At 43.4% G+C, this 22,884-nt stretch overlaps 1 protein-coding gene across 9 annotated transcripts in view; it reads right to left on the minus strand.

Annotated features, from left to right (window-relative positions):
* Positions 1-22,884, minus strand: part of LOC139583389 (histone-lysine N-methyltransferase 2C-like) — a 225,415-nt gene that overhangs the window by 191,040 nt on the left and 11,491 nt on the right. For all 9 annotated transcript variants that reach the window (XM_071414413.1, XM_071414415.1, XM_071414419.1 and 6 more), the window contains one exon: positions 12,788-12,943. In XM_071414413.1, coding sequence (XP_071270514.1) covers positions 12,788-12,942 — 155 coding nt within the window. In that variant the 5' untranslated portion in view covers position 12,943. The remainder of the gene's footprint in view (positions 1-12,787; positions 12,944-22,884) is intronic.

The raw sequence follows: 22,884 nt of genomic DNA on the forward strand, positions 1-22,884 counted from the left end.
CGCAGTGTTGTAATGGTCGCCATGGCCACCGCAGCGTTGCTATGGTCGCCGTAGCATTGCTATGGTCGACATGGTCACTTTAGTGTTGATATGCTTGACTGCACAATGTATTCTCAGTTATACTCTGGAAAGTTGGCTCCCAAACAACTGAAGTAAAAGGACTTGACAGGTGAAAGTGGAGTGGTGGAAGCCAGACCAGAAAGGTTATGATGAAGAGAAGGTTTTCTAGGGTACTGGGGAACCTGAAAAACTAAGCCACTGTTTTGAAGTGTTAACACTATGTTGGGCATGAATGTCAGTTTAGGTGGTGGTGGAGCTGCAGCTGCCCCTAGAATAGATCAGAATTTCCAATTGACAGTTTATGTTAACGGTCACTGTGTTGTTTTTCCAACGGTGTTGGAAGAGAAGTCCATTATCACCCCTGGATAGAACAACAACTATGTCAAGTAAGCCCGGTTTTCAAAAAGAATGCAAGGACTAATCTTAAGTCACAAGACAAACATATCAGTCAATGTATGCAACCTTGACGTTTACAATAAGATAAAAAAACAGAGCCTCTCAAAGTCCTCGTAGGGATTCGTTGAGTAATCCATGCATGAAGCCAAACAATGTGAACCCCGTGAGACCTCGGAACAAACTAGAAGAAAACCAGATGTACAGTGATGCTCTCACTGTGAGACAGGCACTGCATAATACATGCGTCATGCCCATCTGACTACCCACAATCCTCGGGTTTTGCCAAGCCGGGGCAACGAAATGGATTTTACGTGTACCCGTCGTAACTACTGTGCAGCACAGAGGTTAACAAGTGATGAAATGTGGGCTAATGAGTAACCCGAAGGCAGATAAACACCCACTAGCCAAAGCCAGAGTGACAAGAGCAGACCACTGGGACCTGAGTAGCTTCCCTCTCCCTCCATGTGATGTCTATTATTCCAGGGCTGTCATCTGGAACTCTTGGGAAACTCTCGTATACAGTCTCACAGGAGTAGGCTGGTAATAATCACAAGCCACCTCTGGTACAATGTAAGGTTCATAACGTACGAGTCTTTATGACAAGTTATGAGCCCAAGTTCCAAGTTTAGGCTACCGTTAGACTTAAAATTCTAAACAATATACTACTGGTTCACATAAAAAGTTTCTAGTCCTGATGATTCCAATTCTATGCATGATCTTTCACTTTTGAACCACAAAAATCATGTGGTACTGAACACAACCAGTCACAAAAAACCCTATATCTAAAAGGACTTTACACACATCCAGTGAGTTGGTCTCTACTACAGTGAGACAGAGTGGTAGTGGGGGAGTGAGAGAGAAAGAAAAAAAATAAGCTGCTGTTGCAAGTAGTTCCACCTCCCAAGGCAGTGACGAAATCCTGGAATGGGTACACTGGCTGGGCTGAGCACACCGCCTTCTCTGTGGCTCTGCTGTTTCCCAGCATGCCATTTAACCATTACCTCTCCGGTTTTACATTTCCAGCTTACAGAGCAAGCTTCTACAAGCAATTGGTTAACAGCTTCAAAAACAATCCCAATGTTAGAGGCTAGAAACCTCTGAAATGCTGACTCAACACAGGACCTTCCCTCCAACCGAAAGCAAACAAGGGTCAATGAAATGAACCGTTAACCCATACAGAACATGCAAGAGACCCATTAGAAATACGTAGACCTAGGACTTTAGTTGAAACTCCTCCACAGAAAACAGTGGTAGGGTTATTACTGTCCTAGGTTGGGCTTTGGGGGGGGTGAGAACTGGCAACCCAAAAAACTACTATAATGCACTACTGCGACACAGAGGCACAAAGCTCACGTGGGTCAGTGGGAGTTTGTCAGACCGATAAAGTACAACACCGAGGAGGATGTCTGTGTTTGTGAGAGAGTACGGGGTTATTTTAGGCCAAATCAATAGGAACTAGTCTGACCACAAAAAAAAAGGGACACCCATTTCACTGATGACATCAATAACATTTCACGAAACATCCTGCGCTGCTATAGCTTAATAAGGATCCATATTACATTTAGAAACATCTCATAAGAATTTGTAAAACACCCTCATGATTGACAGCTGTTTCGAACGAACCAGGCCGGCCATTTAGATGGTCAGGTAACAGTCAGTGATTCATTGCCCTGACCCCTTGGGCATAGCCTACACAGGAGACATTTCCACATGCAGCAGCCATTGGGTTTATGCAAGCCCTCTCAGAAGAGGTACTCTAAGCTTTTGCACTCTTTGTAAACAAATAAATAAAATAAAAACAGCCTGGCTTGCTGCTGGCAGAGACATACTTCAGTGACAGAGTGGGTGTAGGGACAAGCTTGCCTTCAGAAAAAGATGAGGGACAGGAGGGAAAGGGAACAGTACCCTTGACAGCAAACGGTGCAATACCCTTCATTTTTTAGGAGGTTGATCAGCTTTAATATTGCAGATATTGTGGCTTCAATGTTACTGTCTGCATCATTTACAAAAAAATAAATAGACAGACGTTTCTCAAACTAGACACTAATGTACTTGTCCTCCTGCTCAGTTGTGCAACGGGGCCTCCCACTCCTCTTTCTATTCTGGTTAGAGCCAGTTTGCGCTGTTCTGTGAAGGGAGTAGTACACAGCGTTGTATGAGATCTTCAGTTTCTTGGCAATTTCTCGCGTAGAATAGCCTTCTTTTCTCAGAACAAGAATAGACTAACGAGTTTCAGAAGAAAGTTATTTGTATCTGGCCATTTTGAGCCTGTAATCAAACCGACAAATGCTGATGCTCCAGATACTCAACTAGTCTAAAGAAGGCCAGTTTATTGCTTCTTTAAATCAGTACAACAGTTTTCAGCTGTGCTAACATAATTGCAAAAGGGTTTCTAATGATCAATTAGCCTTTTCAAATGGTAAACTTGGATTAGCTAACGCAACGTGTCATTGGAACACAGGAGTGATGGTTGCTGATAATGGGCCTTTGTACGCCTAAAAAATATCTGCCTTTCCAGCTAAAATAGTCATTTACAACGTCTACACTATTTCTGATCAATTTGATGTTATTTTAATTGACCACATTATTTTTGCTTTTCTCTCAAAAACGAGGACATTTCTAAGTGACCCCAAACTTTTGAACGGTGTGTATATATAGTATGTGTATTTAAACTCAGCAAAAGAAGAAATTTCCCTTTTTTCAGGACCCTATCTTTCAAAGATCATTCGTAAAAATCCAAATAACTTCACAGATCATTGTAATGGGTTTAAACACTGTTCCCATGCTTGTTCAATGAAATATAAACAATTAATGAACATGCACCTGTGGAACGGTCATTAAGACACTAACTGCTTACAGATGGTAGGCAATTAAGGTCACAGTTATGAAAGGACACCAAAGAGGCCACTAAAGAAAGGACACTAAAGAGGCCTTTCTACTGACTCTGAAAAACACCAAAAGAAAGATGCCCAGGGTCCCTGCTCATCTGCGTGAACGTGCCTTAGGCATGTGGCAAGGAGGCATGAGGACTGCAGATGTGGCCAGGGCAATAAATTGCAATGTCCGTACTGTGAGATGCCGAAGACAGCGCTACAGGGAGACAGGACGGACAGCTGATCGTCCTCGCAGTGGCAGACCATGTGTAAAAACACCGGCACAGGATCGGTACATCCGAACATCACACCTGCGGGACAGGTACAGGATGGCAACACCTGCCTGAGTTACACCAGAAACGCCCAATCCCTCCATCAGTGCTCAGAATGTGCGCAATAGGCTGAGAGAGGCTGGACTGAGGGCTTGTAGGCCTGTTGTAAGGCAGGTCCTCACCAGACATCACCGGCAACAACGTCGCCTATGGGCACAAACCCACCGTCGCTTGACCAGACAGGACTGACAAAAAGTGCTCTTCACTGACGAGTCGCGGTTTTGTCTCTCCAGCGGTGGTCGGATTTACGTTTATCGTCGAAGGAATGAGCGTTACACCAAGGCCTGTACTCTGGAGCGGGATCGATTTGGAGGTGGAGGGTCCGTCATGGTCTGGGGCGGTGAGTCACAGCGTCATCGGACTGAGCTTGTTGTCATTGCAGGCAATCTCAAAGCTGTGCATTACAGGGAAGACATCCTCCTCCCTCATGTGGTACCCTTCCTGCAGGCTCATCCTGACATGACCCTCCAGCATGACAATGCCACCAGCCATACTGCTCGTTCTGTGTGTGATTTCCTGCAAGACAGGAATGTCAGTGTTCTGCCATGGCCAGCAAAGAGCCCGGATCTCAATCCCATTGAGCACGTCTGGGACCTGTTGGATCGGAGGGTGAGGGCTAGGGCCATTCCAGCTGAAGAGTTCCATCAGCCACTCCTGGGCTACAATCACCTATTCGGACCCGTTTTACTGCCGATGCGGAGCCCCACCGGGCCTTCACGACTGGACTACCAACATTATCTGCCCGCGGGAGTTATCCAACTGGCCCCTCCGTCGCGACTTTACCTGAACGCCCATCTGCGGCCCGCTAATCGTTAGCTGTCTTATCGGCTGCTATCTGAATAGGTCTATCGGACAATTTCTTGGGTCACTATAACTATTTTGCCAATTGGATTGATCCCCTCTACCACACGGAACCCTACTAATCTACCGACGGAAACGCACGAGTTGGCTAAAAACAGACCTCCATCCTATGCTAGCTTGCTACTGATGGCCTGGCTAGCTGTCTGAATCGCCGTTACCCTAACCAACCTCACTACTCACTGGACCCTTATGATCACTCGACTAAGCATGCCTCTCCTTAATGTCAATATGCCTTGTCCATTGCTGTTCTGGTTAGTGTTTATTGGCTTATTTCACTGTAGAGCCTCTAGCCCTGCTCATTATACCTTATCCAACCTTTCAGTTCCACCACCCACACATGCGATGACATCACCTGGTTTCAATGATGTTTCTAGAGACAATATCTCTCTCATCATCACTCAATACCTAGGTTTACCTCCACTGTATTCACATCCTACCATATCTTTGTCTGTACATTATACCTTGAAGCTATTTTAAATCTTCCCCAAACCTCCTTTTACTCTCTGTTCCGGACGTTCTAAACGACCAATTCTCATAGCTTTTAGCCGTACCCTTATCCTACTCCTCCTCTGTACCTCTGGTGATGTAGAGGTGAATCCAGGTCCTGCAGTGCCTAGCTCCACTCCTATTCCCCAGGCGCTCTCTTTTGATGACTTCTGTAACCGTAATAGCCTTGGTTTCATGCATGTTAACATTAGAAGCCTCCACCCTAAGTTTGTTTTATTCACTGCTTTAGCACACTCTGCCAACCCGGATGTTCTAGCCGTGTCTGAATACTGGCATAGGAAGACCACCAAAAATTCTGAAATCTCCATCCCTAATTACAACATTTTCCGACAAGATAGAACTGCCAAAGGGGGCTGAGTTGCAATCTACTGCAAAGATAGCCTGCAGACTTCTGTCCTACTATCCAGGTCTGTACCCAAACAATTTGAACTTCTACTTTTAAAAATCCACCTCTCTAAAAACAAGTATCTCCCCGTTACCGCCTGCTATAGACCACCCTCTGCCCCCAGCTGTGCTCTGGACACCATATGTGAACTGATTGCCCCTCATCTATCTTCAGAGCTCGTGCTGCTAGGCGACCTAAACTGGAACATGCTTAACACCCCAGCCATCCTACAATCTAAGCTTGATGCCCTCTGGTACCAGGTACCACCCCAAAGCCGTAAACACGGGCACCCTAATAGATATCATCCTAACCAACTTGCCCTCTAAATACACCTCTGCTGTTTTCAACCAAGATCTCAGCGATCACTGCATCATTGCCTGCATCCGTAATGGGTCAGCGGTCAAACGACCTCCACTCATCACTGTCAAACGCTCCCTGAAACGCATCTCACAGCAAGAACTGGCAACTCTGGTGCAGTCCATGAGGAGCAGATGCACTGCGGTACCTAACTTCTCTAGGATATGTGGGACGCTACCGTCCCACTTGGCCAATAGCCAGGGAAAATGTAGAGCGCCAAATAAAAAAATGATATAAAATCAAACTTTCATTAAATCACACATGTAAGATACCAAATTAAAGCTACACTCGTTGTGAATCCAGCAACCATGTCAGATTTCAAAAAGGCTTTTCGGCGAAAGCATAAGATGCTATTATCTGATGATAGCACAACAGTAAACAAAGAGAGTGTAGCATATTTCAACACTGCCGGCACGACACAAAACACAGAAATAAAATATAAACCATGCCTTACCTTTGACGAGATTCTTTTGTTGGCACTCCAATATGTTCCATAAACATCACAAATGGTCTTTTTGTTCGATTAATTCCGTCCATATATATCCAAATTGTCCATTTATTTGGCACGGTTGATCCAGAAAAAAACAGCTTCCAATTTGTGCAAAGTCACTACAAAATATCTCAAAAATTACCTCTAAACTTTGCCAAAACATTTCCAACTACTTTTGTAATACAACTTAAGGTATTTGTAAACGTTAATAATCGATCAAATTGAAGACGGGTCTATCTGTTTTCAATACAGGAGATCAACAAACTAACGCTACTTTTCTAGTCTTGCGCAACTCTCAAACAGTACACATGACGTTACACTGTTTCCAGGTGGCCTCACTTCTTCATTTCACAAAGGAATAACCTCAACCTATTTCCAAAGAGTGGTGACATCCAGTGGAAGCGGAAGGAACTGAAAACAGGGTGATTAGAAATCCAGTATTCCAATGAAAACTCATTGAACAGACAGTGACTTAAAAAAAAATAATAATAATATTGGTTAGTCCTCGGGGTTTTGCCTGCTACATAAGTTCTGTTATACTTACAGACATGATTCAAACAGTTTTAGAAACTTCAGAGTGTTTTCTATCCAAATCTACTAATAATATGCATATCTTATATTCTGGGGATGAGTAGAAGGAAGTTGAAATTGGGCACGATATTTATCCAATAGTGAATTTGCTGCCCCCTATCCTAGAGAAGTTAATGCAGCTGGTGGCCACACCAGATACTTACTGACTTTTGATTTTGACCCCCCCCCCTGAACATAAAATGTTCAGGGACATTTTATTCAATTTCTGTTCGTCACATGTCTGTGGAACTTGTTCAGTTTATGTTCATACAAATATTTACACAAGTTTACACACACACCCCAGAAGAATACTAATAGACAAACAGACCAGGAGCACACAGCATCACCCATGCACACATTTTCATAGGAAGTCAGTGTTGACATCATTTTAACACCAGTCATGTGTTTATGGCCCATAATCAGCCCAGGTGACATTTTGTCTAGGCCAGCCAAGCTGTTACGAGTTTTAAACACCACTAAGTAGCGCCCAGTAGTTTTAAGACACAATCTGGGACATTTTGGAATGTCCAATGGCCTTTTGAAATAATAATAATAATAATAATAATAATAATAATAATAATATAGGCCTACATAAATACCTTATACAGTGCATTCCGAAATTATTCAGACCTTGACTTTCCCACTTTGTTACTTTAGACTTATTAAAAAATATATATTCTTTATTTTTCTCTTCAATCTTAACACAATACCCAATATTTAAAATAAAAAACAGAAATACCTTATTTACATACGTTTTCAGACCCTTTGCTATGAGACAAAATGTAGCTCAGGTGCATCCTGTTTCCATTGATTATCCTTGAGCTGTTGCTTCAACTTGATTGGAGTCCACCTGTGGTAAATTCAATTGATTGGACATGATTTGGGAAGGCACACACCTGTCTATATAAAGGTCCCACAATAGACAGAAATATCTGTAGAGCTCCGAGACAGGATTGAGTCGAGGCACAGATCTTGGGAAGGGTACCAAAAAATATCTGCAGCACTGACGGAGCTCTAGAGTTCCTCTGTGGAGATGGGAGAAACCTCCAGAAGGACAACCATCTCTGCAGCACTCCAAGAACCAGGCCTTTATGGTCGAGTGACCAGATGGAAGCCACTCCTCGGTAAAAAGGCACATGACAGTCCGCTTGGAGTTTGCCAAAAGGCACCTGAAGGACTCTCAGACCATGAGAAACAAGATTCTCTGGTCTGATGAAACCAAGATTGAACTCTTTGGCCTGAATGCCAAGTGTCATGTCTGGAGTAAACCTGGCACCATCCCTACAGTGAAGCATGGTGGTGGCAGCATCCTGCTGTGGGGATGTTTTCAGCGGCAGGGACTGGGAGACTAGTCAGGATCGAGGGAAATATGAACGGAGCTAAGTACAGAGAGATTCTTGATGAAAACCTGCTCCAGAGCGCTCAGGACCTCAGACTGGGGCAAATGTTCACCTTCCAACAGGACAACGACTCTAAGCACACAGCCAAGACAACGCAGGAGTGGATTCGGGACAAGTTTCTGAATATCCTTGAGTGGCCCAGCCAGAACCCGGAATTTAATCCGAGCTAACATCTCTGGAGAGACCTGAAAGACAGGTGTGCCAAGCTTGTAGCATCATACCCAATAAGACTCGAGGCTGTAATCGCTGCCAAAAGGTGCTTATACAAAGTACTGAGTAAAGGGTCTGAATACTTATGTAAATGTATGTTTGGCAAATTTATAAAAACTATCTAAAAACCTGTTTTTACTTTGTCATTATGGGGTATTGTGTGTAGATTGATGAGGACAAAAAAAAATATCAATTTTAGAATAAGGTTGTAACGTAACAAAATGTGGAAAAGTCAAGAAGACTGAATACTTCCCGAATGCACTGTACATACGCGTGCACACACACACACACCTCGTTAGCTTAGTACAGCTGTCGTAGCCAATTATATGACTGTTGGTTGCATCCATAGCGCATGAATTTGAGTGGTTACATTTCTCTAGCCCCATCCCTTTATACCAAACCAAGTGGCAGGGCTGTCAAAAAGAACCTCAGGATTATGGGTTCTCAGTTGGCATTTCTATCCAATACTATGTATATGAAGGGCAACAAACTGGAAATACACTAAGGCCGCTTGTTAGGCAGTCGCCCCCAAGGCAGAGTACATACGGTACCGTGACAGTGTTGGCATGCAAAGCGCCATCAGCTATTCGGCCCCATGGCGTTTCTACCTGCAGTGTCAGGTCAGCTAATCAAACTCAAATCAAATTTTATTTGTCACATGCGCCGAATACAACTTACCGTGAAATGCTAACTTACAAGAACCTTAACTCTAGTTCTTGAACTGCGTTGTTGGTTAAGAACATATTTACTAAATAAACTAACGCATAAAATAACAATAACGAGGCTATATACAGGGGGTAGCAGTGCCGAGTCAAGGTTCGGGGGTACAGGTTAGTCGAGGTAATATGTACATGTAGGTAGGGGTAAAGTGACTATGCATAAATAATAAACAGTGAGTAGCAGCGGTGTAAAAACCACCTAGCATTTAGGTCCAGGATGGCAGGAAGCTAGGCCCCAGTGATGTACTGGGCTGTACGCACTACCCTCTGTAGAGCCTTACGGTCGGATGCCTAGCAGTTGCCATACCAGGCAGTGATGCAACTGGTCAGGATGCTCTCGATGGTGCAGCTGTAGAACTTTGAGTATCTGGGGACACATGCAAAATCTTTTCAGTCTCCTGAGGGGGAATAGGTGTTGTCGTGCTCTCTTCACGACTGTCTTGTGTTTGGACCATGATAGTTTGTAGGTGATGTGGACACCAAGGAACTTGAAACTCTCGACCCGCTCCACTTCAGTCCCGTCGACGCTAATGGGGGCCTGTTTGGCCTGCCTTTTCCTGTAATCCACGATCATCTCCTTTGTCTTGATCACATTGAAAGAGAGGTTGTTGTCTACACTGCCAGATCTCTGACCTCCCTATAGGCTGTCTTATCATTGTTGGTGATCAGGCCTACCACTGTTGTGTCGTCAGCAAACTTAATGATGGTGTTGGAGTCAGGAAGTCCATGATCCAGTTGGATCCAGTTGCAGAGGGAGGTGTTTAGTCCCACAGTCCTTAGCTTAGTGATGAGCTTAATGGGCACTATAGTGTTGAACGCTGAGCTGTAGTCAATGAACAGCATTCTCACATAGGTGTTCGTTTTGTCCAGGTGGGAAAGGGCCTATAATGTGGCCGATATCAGCGTGGTGCGTATGAGGAACATTACTCTATCTATAAAGAGGAGGCCCCAATGTTCCCCTGTGCAAGGCAGCTAGCTTAGCTAACAAAGGCTTGTTACACGCCACTCAGTGGATGTCACATTAGTAGGAAGTAACCAAGCACACCCTCCATCTGAAGATCAAACCCCCTCCCCACAAAATTACAGTGTACTCCTTCTCCATGTCATTTGAGCAGTCCATCTCCTACAGTTCTTCCGGGTTGGTTTTGTTGTACACTGAAAGAAGGTACAGTGAGGGAAAAAAGTATTTGATCCCCTGCTGATTTTGTACGTTTGCCCACTGACAAAGAAATTATCAGTCTATAATTTTAATGGTAGGTTTATTTGAACAGTGAGAGACAGAATAACAACAAAAATATCCAGAAAAACGCATGTCAAAAATGTTATAAATTGATTTGCATTTTAATGAGGGAAATAAGTATTGGACCCCTTCTCAATCAAAAAGATTTCTGGCTCCCAGGTGTCTTTCATACAGGTAAGGAACGGAGATTAGGAGCACACTCTTAAAGGGAGTGCTCCTAATCTCAGTTTCTTACCTGTATAAAAGATACCTGTCCACAGAAGCAATCAATCAATCAGATTCCAAACTCTCCACCATGGCCAAGACCAAAGAGCTCTCCAAGGATGTCAGGGACAAGATTGTAGACCTACACAAGGCTGGAATGGGCTACAAGACCATCGCCAAGCAGCTTGGTGAGAAGGTGACAACAGTTTCTGTGATTATTCGCAAATGGAAGAAACACAAAAGAACTGTCAATCTCCCTCAGCCTGGGGCTCCATGCAAGATCTCACCTCGTGGAGTGGCAATGATCATGAGAACGGTGAGGAATCAGCCCAGAACTACACAGGAGGATCTTGTCAATGATCTCAAGGCAGCTGGGACCATAGTCATCAAGAAAACAATTGGTAACAGACTATGCCGTGAAGGACTGAAATCCTGCAGTGCCCGCAAGGTCCCCCTGCTCAAGAAAGCACATATACATGCCCGTCTGAAGTTTGCCAATGAACATCTGAATGATTCAGAGGACAACTGGGTGAACGTGTTGTGGTCAGATGAGACCAAAATTGAGTTCTTTGGCATCAACCCAACTTGCAGTGTTTGGAGGAGGAGGAATGCTGCCTATGACCCCAAGAAACCATCCCCACCGTCAAACATGGAGGTGGAAACATTATGCTTTGGGGGTGTTTTCCTGCTAAAGGGACAGGACAACTTCACCGCATCAAAGGGACGATGGACGGGGCCATGTACCGTCAAATCTTGGGTGAAAACCTCCTTCCCTCAGCCAGGGTATTGAAAATGGGTCGTGGATGGGTATTCCAGCATGACAATGACCCAAAACACACGGCCAAGGCAACAAAGGAGTGGCTCAAGAAGAAGCACATTAAGGTCCTGGAGTGGCCTAGCCAGTCTCCAGACCTTAATCCCATAGAAAATCTGTGGAGGGAGCTGAAGGTTCGAGTTGCCAAACGTCAGCCTCAAAACCTTAATGACTTGAAGAAGATCTGCAAAGAGGAGTGGGACAAAATCCCTCCTGAGATGTGTGCAAACCTGGTGGCCAACTACAAGAAACGTCTGACCTCTGTGATTGCCAACAAGGGTTTTGCCACCAAGTACTAAGTCATGTTTTCCAGAGGGGTCAAATACTTATTTCCCTCATTAAAATGCAAATCAATTCATAACATTTTTGACATGCGTTTTTCTGGATTTTTTTGTTGATATTCTGTCTCTCACTGTTCAAATAAACCTACCATTAAAATTATAGACTGATCATTTCTTTGTCAGTGGGCAAACGTACAAAATCAGCAGGGGATCAAATACTTTTTTCCCTCACTGTAGCTACATAGGAATGACATTAGACCAATAAGACACCAGGATGAAAGCAATACTTTCTCTCCTTTATGAGTCTTGCCACGTGAAAAGATGAAAGTGGGGATATCTCGAAGACAAAAATGTAACAACCAAAAGAGAAAAACATTAATAGCCGCGTACATTGTTTGTTTCTAGGCAGCATCTCCTTGTGTGCCTCGCGGGCGCTCAGCTTCCTCAGTGCTAATGCACCTCAAAACACTTGAGTGGCTCCTCGAGGTGGAATCTGTGCATAGCTTAGATCCACGTCACGCTTCGTGATTCTGCTTCCCTCTCCAAACACACACACAAATCCCCATCCCCACGTGTAATGTTTGGGGTTAACTTGGGTTATCCCTGCAGACACATCAGCTCACATGCCCTTCCTTGCACTCGTATGATTCATTTGGGAGGCCTAGTAGTGAGTAGTGAGTAGCAGATTTAATAATTCATGGTACTTAATAAATTGATTTAGTGGACCTATGGGGTTGTGGGGATGAGGTAGGGTGATTATTACCAATTGGGGAAAAAGCTGCTTTAAAAGAAATGGCAAGATTGAGCTTGAACCAGCCACAGAGAGATCAGTCGGTAGACTTAATGGTGTTTTTATCCTCTACAATATGAATTTAACCTTTACATCTCACTACCACCAAAAACAAAGACCCCCTCCAGAACAACTAAACTACTTAGTAAAATACACCAAAAAGGATAACATAAGACTGGCCAAATGCCACACGGCCCAGTGAAACCATGGAGGGCAACACCATCAGCAAAGCAGTCAAACCCAAGCACAGGCACCCCCCACTAAGCGTCACACCAAGGTTAGAGTGAATGGGACCTACTTCTTTTGAGGTGTGGGTACTCGCGTGGGAGCGCCTGCATCCTTACGAGGCCGGCCACGGGGGCGCCTGTCTGAGGGGGAGCCCCCCCCAGTGCTGCTCAGGGGAGGAGACGGTCCGTGGTCAGAGGGATCCAGACTCTTGTACTCTGATGACATTCTGTGGACCAGGATGGAGAGCATAGAGAAGAGGAGAGAAAGAGAGAGAGATTATTTATTAAACCATGGACATTGGATACACAAAAGATATGCAAAATATGTCTTGCTAGTTAAGATGACGAACTGTATTGTAAATGTGAACTGTTTGAGTATACTATGAGACAGTGGACTTCTGAAATCCCAACAACCACCAATGTCTGTCATCTCTCTGTGTCCACCAGTTAGACACATGGATAATGGCAATGAATGCCAATATTTTATACCATAGGGATCTTTCAATGCAACATATTCCATTTCCAAACCTGCTTGGACCAGTGCCCAGGCTAGTTCAGCAAATCAACATTTGTTACATTCCCCCACCAGCCAATCTGATTGAACTAATCAAGAGCTTGATGATTAGTTCACTAGGTGAATCAGGCGTACTGGTTCAAAAGTTAGAGAAGTTTTTCAGTTGACGTATGTTAACTTCACATGCCTCAAGATAAGAAGCATGCAAAAACACACAAATAAAAAGGGGCCAGGATGTAAGTCACTGTCACATCACTCCTACTCAACTTTGACTAGCAAATTTGCTGAGGTTACCACCACCTAGCTAGCCGACTAACAACTAGTTTCAAGTTCATGTCACATGCACAAGTAGAGTGAAATAAAAAATGTTGCAAGCTCTAACTCCAACAATGAAGTAATCCATAACAATATATACGGAACAAAAATATTCAAAAAAATGCAACCATTTCTAAAATTTTACAGAGTTAAAGTTCATAGAAATAAATCAGCCAATTGAAATAAATAAGTGAGGCCCAAATCAATAGATTTCACAACTGGGAATAGAGATGTGATGGTCACAGAATGCTTTATTTATTTTTTTAAATATATGGGCCTCACAATGTGTCTCAAATTGCCATTAATAAAATGCAATTGTGTTCATTGTCAGTAGCTTATGCCTGCCCATACCACAACCCCATCATGGGGCACTTTGTTCACTTTGACATCAGCACACCACTGGCCCACACGACGCTATACATATAGTCTGCGGTTGGGAGGCCGGTTGGACGAACTGCCAAATTCTCTACAACGACATTGGAGGCAGCTTATGATAAAGAAATAAACATTAAATTCAGCCCTCATTTACCTGTAGTCCACAATCATCTCCTTTGTCTTGCTCACCTCAAAATTTGAGACATCTATGTCATGTGACAAAACTGCACATTTTAGTGGCCTTTATAGTCCCCGGCAAAAGGTGCACCTGTGTAATGATCATGCTGTTTAATCAACTTCTTGATATGCCCCACCTGTCAGGTAGATGGATAATCTTGGTAAAGGATAAATGCTCACTAACAGGGACGTAAACACATTTCAGCAAAAAACTGGGATCTTTTAATTCAGCTCATGAAACATGGGACCAAACATGGGACCAAACTTTTCATGTTGCGTTTATATTTTTGTTGAGTATATACACATTGCATTCAGAAAGTATTCGGACGGCTTGACTTTTTCCACATTTTTACAGCCTTATTCTAAAACGGATTAAATTGTATTTTTTCACGTCCTCAATCTACACACAATTCCCAATAATGACAAGTAAAAACAGGTTTCGAAATTTTTGCAAATGTATTAAAAATACAAAAACTGAAATATGACATTTACATAAGTATTCAAACGCTTTACTCAGTACTTTGTTGAAGCACCTTCGGCAGCGATTACAGCCTCGAGTCTTTTTGGGTATGATGCTACAAGCTTGGCACACCTCCATTTCGGGAGTTTCTCCTTTATTTTCTGTAGACCCTCTCAAGCTCTGTCAGGTTGGATGGGGAGCGTCGCTGCACAGCTATTTTCAGGTCTCTCCAGATGTTCGATCGGGTTCAAGTACGAGCTCTGGCTGGGCTACTCAAGGACATTCAGAGTAAAGGTCGACCGATTATGATTTTTCAACGCAGATACCGATTATTGGAGGACCAAAAAAAGCCGATACTGATTAATCGGACAATTTTTATTTATTTATAATAAATAAATGTATGTATGTATGTATGTATGTATGTATGTATGTATGTATGTATGTATGTATGTATGTATGTATGTATGTATGTATGTATGTATGTATGTATGTATGTATATATATATATATATATATATATATATATATATATATATATATATAATAATGGCAATTACAACAATACTGAATGAACCCTTTTATTTTAACTTAATATAATACATTAAAAAATATATATACACTGCTCAAAAAAATAAAGGGAACACTTAAACAACACAATGTAACTCCAAGTCAATCACACTTCTGTGAAATCAAACTGTCCACTTAGGAAGCAACACTGATTGACAATAAATTTCACATGCTGTTGTGCAAATGGAATAGACAAAAGGTGGAAATTATAGGCAATTAGCAAGACACCCCCAAAAAAGGAGTGATTCTGCAGGTGGTGACCACAGACCACTTCTCAGTTCCTATGCTTCCTGGCTGATGTTTTGGTCACTTTTGAATGCTGGCGGTGCTCTCACTCTAGTGGTAGCATGAGACGGAGTCTACAACCCACACAAGTGGCTCAGGTAGTGCAGTTCATCCAGGATGGCACATCAATGCGAGCTGTGGCAAAAAGGTTTGCTGTGTCTGTCAGCGTAGTGTCCAGAGCATGGAGGCGCTACCAGGAGACAGGCCAGTACATCAGGAGACGTGGAGGAGGCCGTAGGAGGGCAACAACCTAGCAGCAGGACCGCTACCTCCGCCTTTGTGCAAGGAGGAGCACTGCCAGCGCCCTGCAAAATGACCTCCAGCAGGCCACAAATGTGCATGTGTCAGCATATGGTCTCACAAGGGGTCTGAGGATCTCATCTCGGTACCTAATGGCAGTCAGGCTACCTCTGGCGAGCACATGGAGGGCTGTGCGGCCCATGTAGACTCCGTCTCATGCTACCACTAGAGTGAGAGCACCACCAGCATTCAAAAGTGACCAAAACATCAGCCAGGAAGCATAGGAACTGAGAAGTGGTCTGTGGTCACCACCTGCAGAATCACTCCTTTTTTGGGGGTGTCTTGCTAATTGCCTATAATTTCCACCTTTTGTCTATTCCATTTGCACAACAGCATGTGCAATTTATTGTCAATCAGTGTTGCTTCCTAAGTGGACAGTTTGATTTCACAGAAGTGTGATTGACTTGGAGTTACATTGTGTTGTTTAAGTGTTCCCTTTATTTTTTTGAGCAGTGTATTTAGTCTCAAATAAATAATGAAACATTCCCAGTTAAGAAGTTTTAGGTTGTAGTTAATATAGGAATTATGACGAGTCAACTATTTCTCTCTATACAATTTGTATTTCATATACCTTTGACTATTGGATGTTCTTACAGATACTTTAGTATTGCCAGCCTAATCTCGGGAGTTCACAGGCTTGAAGTCATAAACAGCGCTGTGCCTCAAGCATTGCTATAGAGCTGCTGGCAAACGCAGTAAAGTGATGTTTGAATGAATGCTTATGAGCCTGCTGCTGCCTACCACTGCTCAGTCAGACTGCTCTATCAAATATCAAATCATAGACTAAATTATAATAAACACAGAAATACAAGCCTTTGGTCATTAATATGGTCAGATCCGGGACCTATCATTTCGAAAACAAAAACATTTATTCTTTCAGTTAAATACGGAACCGTTCCATATTTTAATCGAACGGGTGGCATTCATAAGCCTAAATATTTCTATTACATTGTACAACCTTCAATGTTGTGTCATAATTATGTAAAATTCTGACAAATTAATTACGGTCTTTGTTAGGAAGAAATGGTCTTCACACAGCTCGCAACGAGCCAGGCGGCGCAAACTGTTGCATATACCCTGCATCCGCTTGCACTGTACGCAAGAGAAGTGACCATTTTCCTAGTTAATATTGCCTGCTAACATGAATATTGCCTGCTAACATGAATTTATTTTAACTAAATATGCAGGTTTAAAAAAATATACACTTCTGTGCATTGATTTTAAAATCATCACCGTTTGGCGAAGTAGGCTGTGATTCAATGATAAATTAACAAGCACCGCATTGATTATATGCAACACAGGACAAGCTAGTTAACCTGGTAATATCATCAACCATGTGTAGTTAACTAGTGATTGTGTTAAGATTGATTGTTTTTTGATAACGATAAGTTTAAATGCTAGCTAGCAATTTACCTTGGCTCCTTGCAGCCACAAGGTCCTTTTGAAGCTGCACTCGCGTAACAGGTGGTCAGCCTGCCACGCAGTTTCCTCGTGGATTGCAATGTAATCGGCATCCAAAAAGGCTGATTACCGATTGCTATGGAAACTTGAAATAGGCCCATAATGAAATGGGCCGTGCTGATTAATCGGTTGACCTCTAATTCAGAGACTTGTCCTGAAGCCACTCCTGCATTGTCTTGGCTGTGTGCTCAGGGTCGTTCTCTTGTTGGAAAGTGAACCTTCGCCCCAGTCTGGAGGTCCTGAGCGCCCTGGAGCAGGTTTTCATCAAGAATCTCTCTGTACTTTGCTCCATTCCGCTTTCCCTCGATCCTGACTAGTCTCCCAGTCCCTGCCGCTGAAAAACATCCCCACAGCATCATGCTGCCACCACCATGCTTTGCCGCAGGGACGGTGCCAGGTTTCCTCCAGACATGACGATTGGCATTCAGGCCAAAGAGTTCAATCTTGGTTTCATCAGACCAGAGAATCTTTTTTCTCATGGTCTGAGAGTCCTTTAGGTGCCATTTTGGCAAACTCCAAGCGGGCTGTCATGTGCCTTTTACTAAGGAGTGGCTTCCATCTGGCCACTCTACCATAAAGGCCTAATTGGTGGAATGCGGCATAGATGGTTGTCCTTCTGAAAGGTTCTCCCATCTCCACAGAGGACCTCTATAGCACTGTCAGAGTGACCATCGGTTTCTTGGTCACCTCCCTGACCAAGGTCCTTCTCTCCAGATTTCTCAGTTTGGCTGGTCGGCCAGCTCTAGGAAGAGTATATGTGGTTCTAAACTTCTATTTAAGAATGATGGAGGCCACCGTGTTCTTGGGAACCTTCAATGTTGCAGAAATGTTTTGGTACACTTCCCCAGATCTGTGCCTCGACACGATCCTGTCTCGGAGCTCTACGGACAATTCCTTACACCTCATTGCTTGGTTTTTGCTCTGACATGCACGGTCATCTGTGGGAACTTATATAGACAGGTGTGTACTTCTCCAAATCATGTCCAATCAATTGAATTTACCACTGGTGGACTCCAATGAAGTTGTAGAAACATCTCAAGGATGATCAATGGAAACAGGATGCACCTGAGCTCAATTGTGTCTAATAGCAAAGGGTCTGAATACGTATGTAAATATGGTATCCGTTTATTTTTTATTAATTAGCAAACATTTCAAAAAACCTGTTTTCGCTTCGTCATTATGGGGAATTGTGTTTAGATTGTGCCATTGCCATACCAAGCAGTGATAGTCAGTCAAGATGCTCTCAAATGGTACAGCTGAGGATTTGAGGGCCCTTGCCAAATAGTTAACCTCCTGAGGGGGGAAGAGACACTGTTGCACCTTCACGAATGTGCGGTTCTATGGACCTTTTTAAGGTTAGTGACTTGGACACAAGAACTTGAAGCGCTCAACCTGCTCAACTGCAGCCTCCCCCGTAGTACACGATCAGCTCCTTGGTCTTACTGGCGTTGAGAGGTTGTTGTTCTAGCCCCACACTGCCAGGTCACTGACCTCCTCCCTGTAGTCTCATCGTTGCCAGTGATCAGGCCTACCACCATTGTGTTGTCAGCAAACTTGGTGGTGGTGGAGTCGTGCGTGCCTACACAGTCATGAGTGAACAGGGAGTACTAAGCACACGCCCCTGTATTGAGGGTCAGTGTGGCGGAGGTGATGTTGCCTAAATTCACCACCTGGGGTCGGCCCGTCAGGAAGTCCAGGATCCAGTTGCAGAGGGAGATGTTCAGTCCCAGGGTCCTCAGCTTGGTGACAAGCTTGGAGGGGACAATTATGTTGAACGCTGAGCTGTAGTCAATGAAAAGCATTCCCACATAGGCATTGCGCTTATCTAGGTGGATGAGGGTAGTGTGGAGCGCAATTGAGATTGCATCGTCTATGGATCTGTTGGGGCGGTATGCAAATTAGAGTTGGTCTAGGGTGATGGAGTTGATGTGCGCCATAACCAGCCACTCAAAGCACTTCATGATTACAGATGTGAGTGCTACAGGGCGGGAGTCATTGTGGCATGAAGCCTTAAGAGTTCATAGAAACAGGAATGATGATGGTCATCTTAAAACATGTTGGGATTACAGACTGGGACAAGGAGAAGTTGAAAATTACCATGAATATACCTGCCAGCTGTTCCGCGCATGTTCTGAGAGCGCGCCCTGGAATACCATCTGGCCCCCCGAACCCTGCGGGTATTGACCTGATTGAAGACTTTTATTACGTCGGCCTCGGAGAGCAAGATCACCCAATCTTCTGGGTTAGTGGCGGCCCTCACACCCAGCACAATGCTGTTATTGTCAAAGCGTGCATAAAATTTATTGAGTTTTTCCTGGTAGAAAGGCATCGGTTGGGCAGATCTTCTGGGTCTTCCTTTTCAACCGATAATGGGCTGTAGCACCTAACAAAAGTGGCAAGTGTCAGAGCCTGTGTAATATGATTCCACCTTATTCCTATATTGTCCTTGTTAGACGACTCTGGAGGTCATAGTGGGACTTCTTGTACTTGTTCCTGTCCTCAGCCGTAGCATCAGGGTTGTCTGCGATAGCCCTGTGTGCGGTAGACCTACCCTTTAGTTTAACGCCAACCTCAGTTTTAATCCAGGACTTTTGAGCGGGGAAGCAGCAAACCTTAACTGTAGGGACGTTGTCGATGCATTTCCTAATGAAGCCGGTGACGGAGGTGGTTAGCTCGATGTTATCGACGGAGTCCAACGCCAGCAAAGCAGTCCTGGAGACTATTTCTCAACTGAGCGAGTCATGGGCGATTCCTGTTTGAGCTACTTCTTGTAAACAGGAAGCAGGAGTACGGAGTCATGATCTGATTTGCTTGTGGGTAGAATAACAGTAGTCTTTATTGCCCCTAGTGGCGAGGGAGACGTGTTGATGGAAGTTAGGCATCACGTTTCTTAATGTCACAGAATTTAATTAGGTGGCAACCAGAAAAGAAGCCTCAATCTACGTTTTCCTGCTTGGTTAAAACATTGTACAATTTATTAAGTGCCAGCTTGTTATTTTTCTTGTCCTGAGGTGGAATGCATACAACAGTCACGATAACAGCTGAAAACTCCCTCGGGAGGTGAAAGTGTTGGTTAAATACCATCAGATATTCCAAGACGGGTGAACAATGGGTCGACACTAACAAGTTGATGAAGAGGAAAACCCACCCCTCCCCTTGATTTCCCCGACTTCACTGTCCTATCGTTACGATGAATGACGAATCCATCGAGTTGGACAGTCATGGGGGGGGTGATCCTGTCCGAGACCAATGTTTCAGAAAAGCAGAGAATATAGTTGAGTGTCTCTCTGGTAGCAAATCTGCAGTCGGAAGTCATCCATCTTATCATCATCAAGTGACCAGTAGAATGGAGGGAAGAGGTGACCGGTTCTCCTGTCGCCTTAATCTGAACCCGGAATTGAGTTAAGCAACTGCCGATATGACGGTCAAAAGTTCTTGTCAGTTGTAAGAAATGATAGCTGATACATTTAGAGAAATGAAGGTAAAAAATAAACAACAAAAGATACACAAAATAGCAAAGTTGGGTCAGATCTTGCAAACGGCCACCATCCAGTATGGTGCCATTTCTGTATTTTTAACCACAAAACATAGCCGATTCAGCTACCACTATTAGTAACTGAGAAAATTGACAGTAGCAACTGCAACAACTGCTCGGTGAAAGGCACAACTGAGAGGGAAAGAAGAGAGAAGAGAGAGGGAAAGAAGGAAAACCTTACAACAACAAAAAAGACAACGAGGTGAGGGCAGCGTTACCGAGACCAGCTGTGCGAAGCCTCGTGTTGGGGGACTTCTACAGTGCCTTCAGAAACGATTCATAACCATTGACTTATTCCATATTTTGTTGTGAATTCAAAGTGATTGCTTTAGAAAAAACTATACCCCATTATTAAAGTTATCTTATTTTTTTAGGAAATGTATTGAAAAAGTAACTAATTTACGTAAGTATTCACACCCGTGTAATACTTTGTAGAAGCACCTTTGACAACAATTACAGCTATGAGTCTTTCTGGGTAAGTCTTAAATCTTTCCGCACCTGGATTGTGCAACATTTGCCCATTATTCTTTTTCAAAATTCTTCAAGCTCTGCCATATTGGCTGTTGATCATTCACAGATAACCATTTTCAGGTCTTGCCATAGAATTTCAAGTAGATCAAAGTCAAAACTGTAACATTGCCACTCAGGAGCATCCACTGTCTTCTTGGTAAACAACTCCAGTGTAGATTTGGCCTTGTGTTCTAGGTTATTGTCCTGCTGAAAGGAATTCATCTCCCAGTGTCTTTTAATCCAGAAATACTCCCCAGGCCTCAATGATTATAAGCATACCTATAACATGACGCAGCCACCATATTTTCAAGCATAGTGGACAGAGATAATCAGTAATGTGTTGTATTGGATTTGCCCCAAAACATACATTTATGTCCTGAATAAAAAGTGTTAATTGCTATGGCACATTTTTTTTGCAGTATTTGCCTAGTGCCTTGCTGCTAGCAGGATGCATGTTTTGGAATAAAAAAAAATCTGTACAGGCTTCCTTCTTTCAAATGTCAATTAGGTTAGTATTGTGGAGTAACTACAGTGTTATTGATCCGTCCACAGTTTTATCCTAAACCAGCCAATAAAAAATTTAAATCTGTTTCAAAGTCACCAGCAGCCTCAGTGAAATCCCTGAGCGGTTTCCTTCCTCTCCGGCAACTGAGTTAGGAAGGACACCTGTATCTTTGTAGTGACTGGGTGTATTGATACACCATCCAAAGCATAATTATTAACTTCACCATGCTCAAAGGGATATTCAAAATGATTGCTTTTCAATATTTTAACCCATCTACCAATAGGTGCCCTTCTTTGCAAGGCATTGGAAAACCTCCCTGGTCTTTCTGGTGGAATCTGTGTTTGAAATTCACTGCTCAACTGAGGGACCTTACAGATAATTGTATGTTTGGGGTACAGAGATGAGGCAGTCGTTAAAAAAAGTCCCATTAAAACACTTATTGCACACAGAGCGAGTCCATGCAACTGATGTGATATATTTAACACATTTTTACACCTGAACTTATTTAGGCTTGTCAAAACAAAAGGGGTTGAATCCTTGACGGAAGACATTTCAGCTGTTCATTTATTATTAATAAAAAAAAATAAAAAAAATAAATAAACACAATTCCACTGACATTAAGGGTATTGTGTCTAGGCCAGAGACAAAGAATCTCAATTGAATCCATTTTAAATTCAGGCTGTAACAACAAAAAGAGGAAAAAGTCAATGGGTGGAAATACTTTTTGAAGGCACTGTACGTGCTCTACGGAGCACTGCTGAAATTAATTTAGCCATTTAGTTCAGCACAGTCATCCTGGGGTGGAGAATGAAAATGAGAAAGAGAGGAGAGAGAAGAAATAGAGAGCGCCCCGCTGTGCGTATGTACCGGCGCTTATTTTAATATTGATTTAACACGAGGGTTTTAACAGGTTTCGAATGCACTGCCAGAGCCAAGTGGCTGCTCAGCCTCACACCATCGCTGGGCAGACCACAAACACCCTAAAACATGAGCATGCTGGTTTGTTTGAAACGTAGGCCTATGTGCCTATGGCACCAGAAACGGAAGTTGGTTCGTACACGTCTATGACACATCACAGACCCCCCCCCCCCAACAGCAAGACTTTTGGGACATGACTGAGTGTATTAACATGGGTTCCCACATTTAAGGACAGATGTGGTTGTT

This window comes from Salvelinus alpinus, chromosome 8 (genome assembly GCF_045679555.1).
Source record: "Salvelinus alpinus chromosome 8, SLU_Salpinus.1, whole genome shotgun sequence".
Classification (NCBI taxonomy): domain Eukaryota; kingdom Metazoa; phylum Chordata; class Actinopteri; order Salmoniformes; family Salmonidae; genus Salvelinus; species Salvelinus alpinus.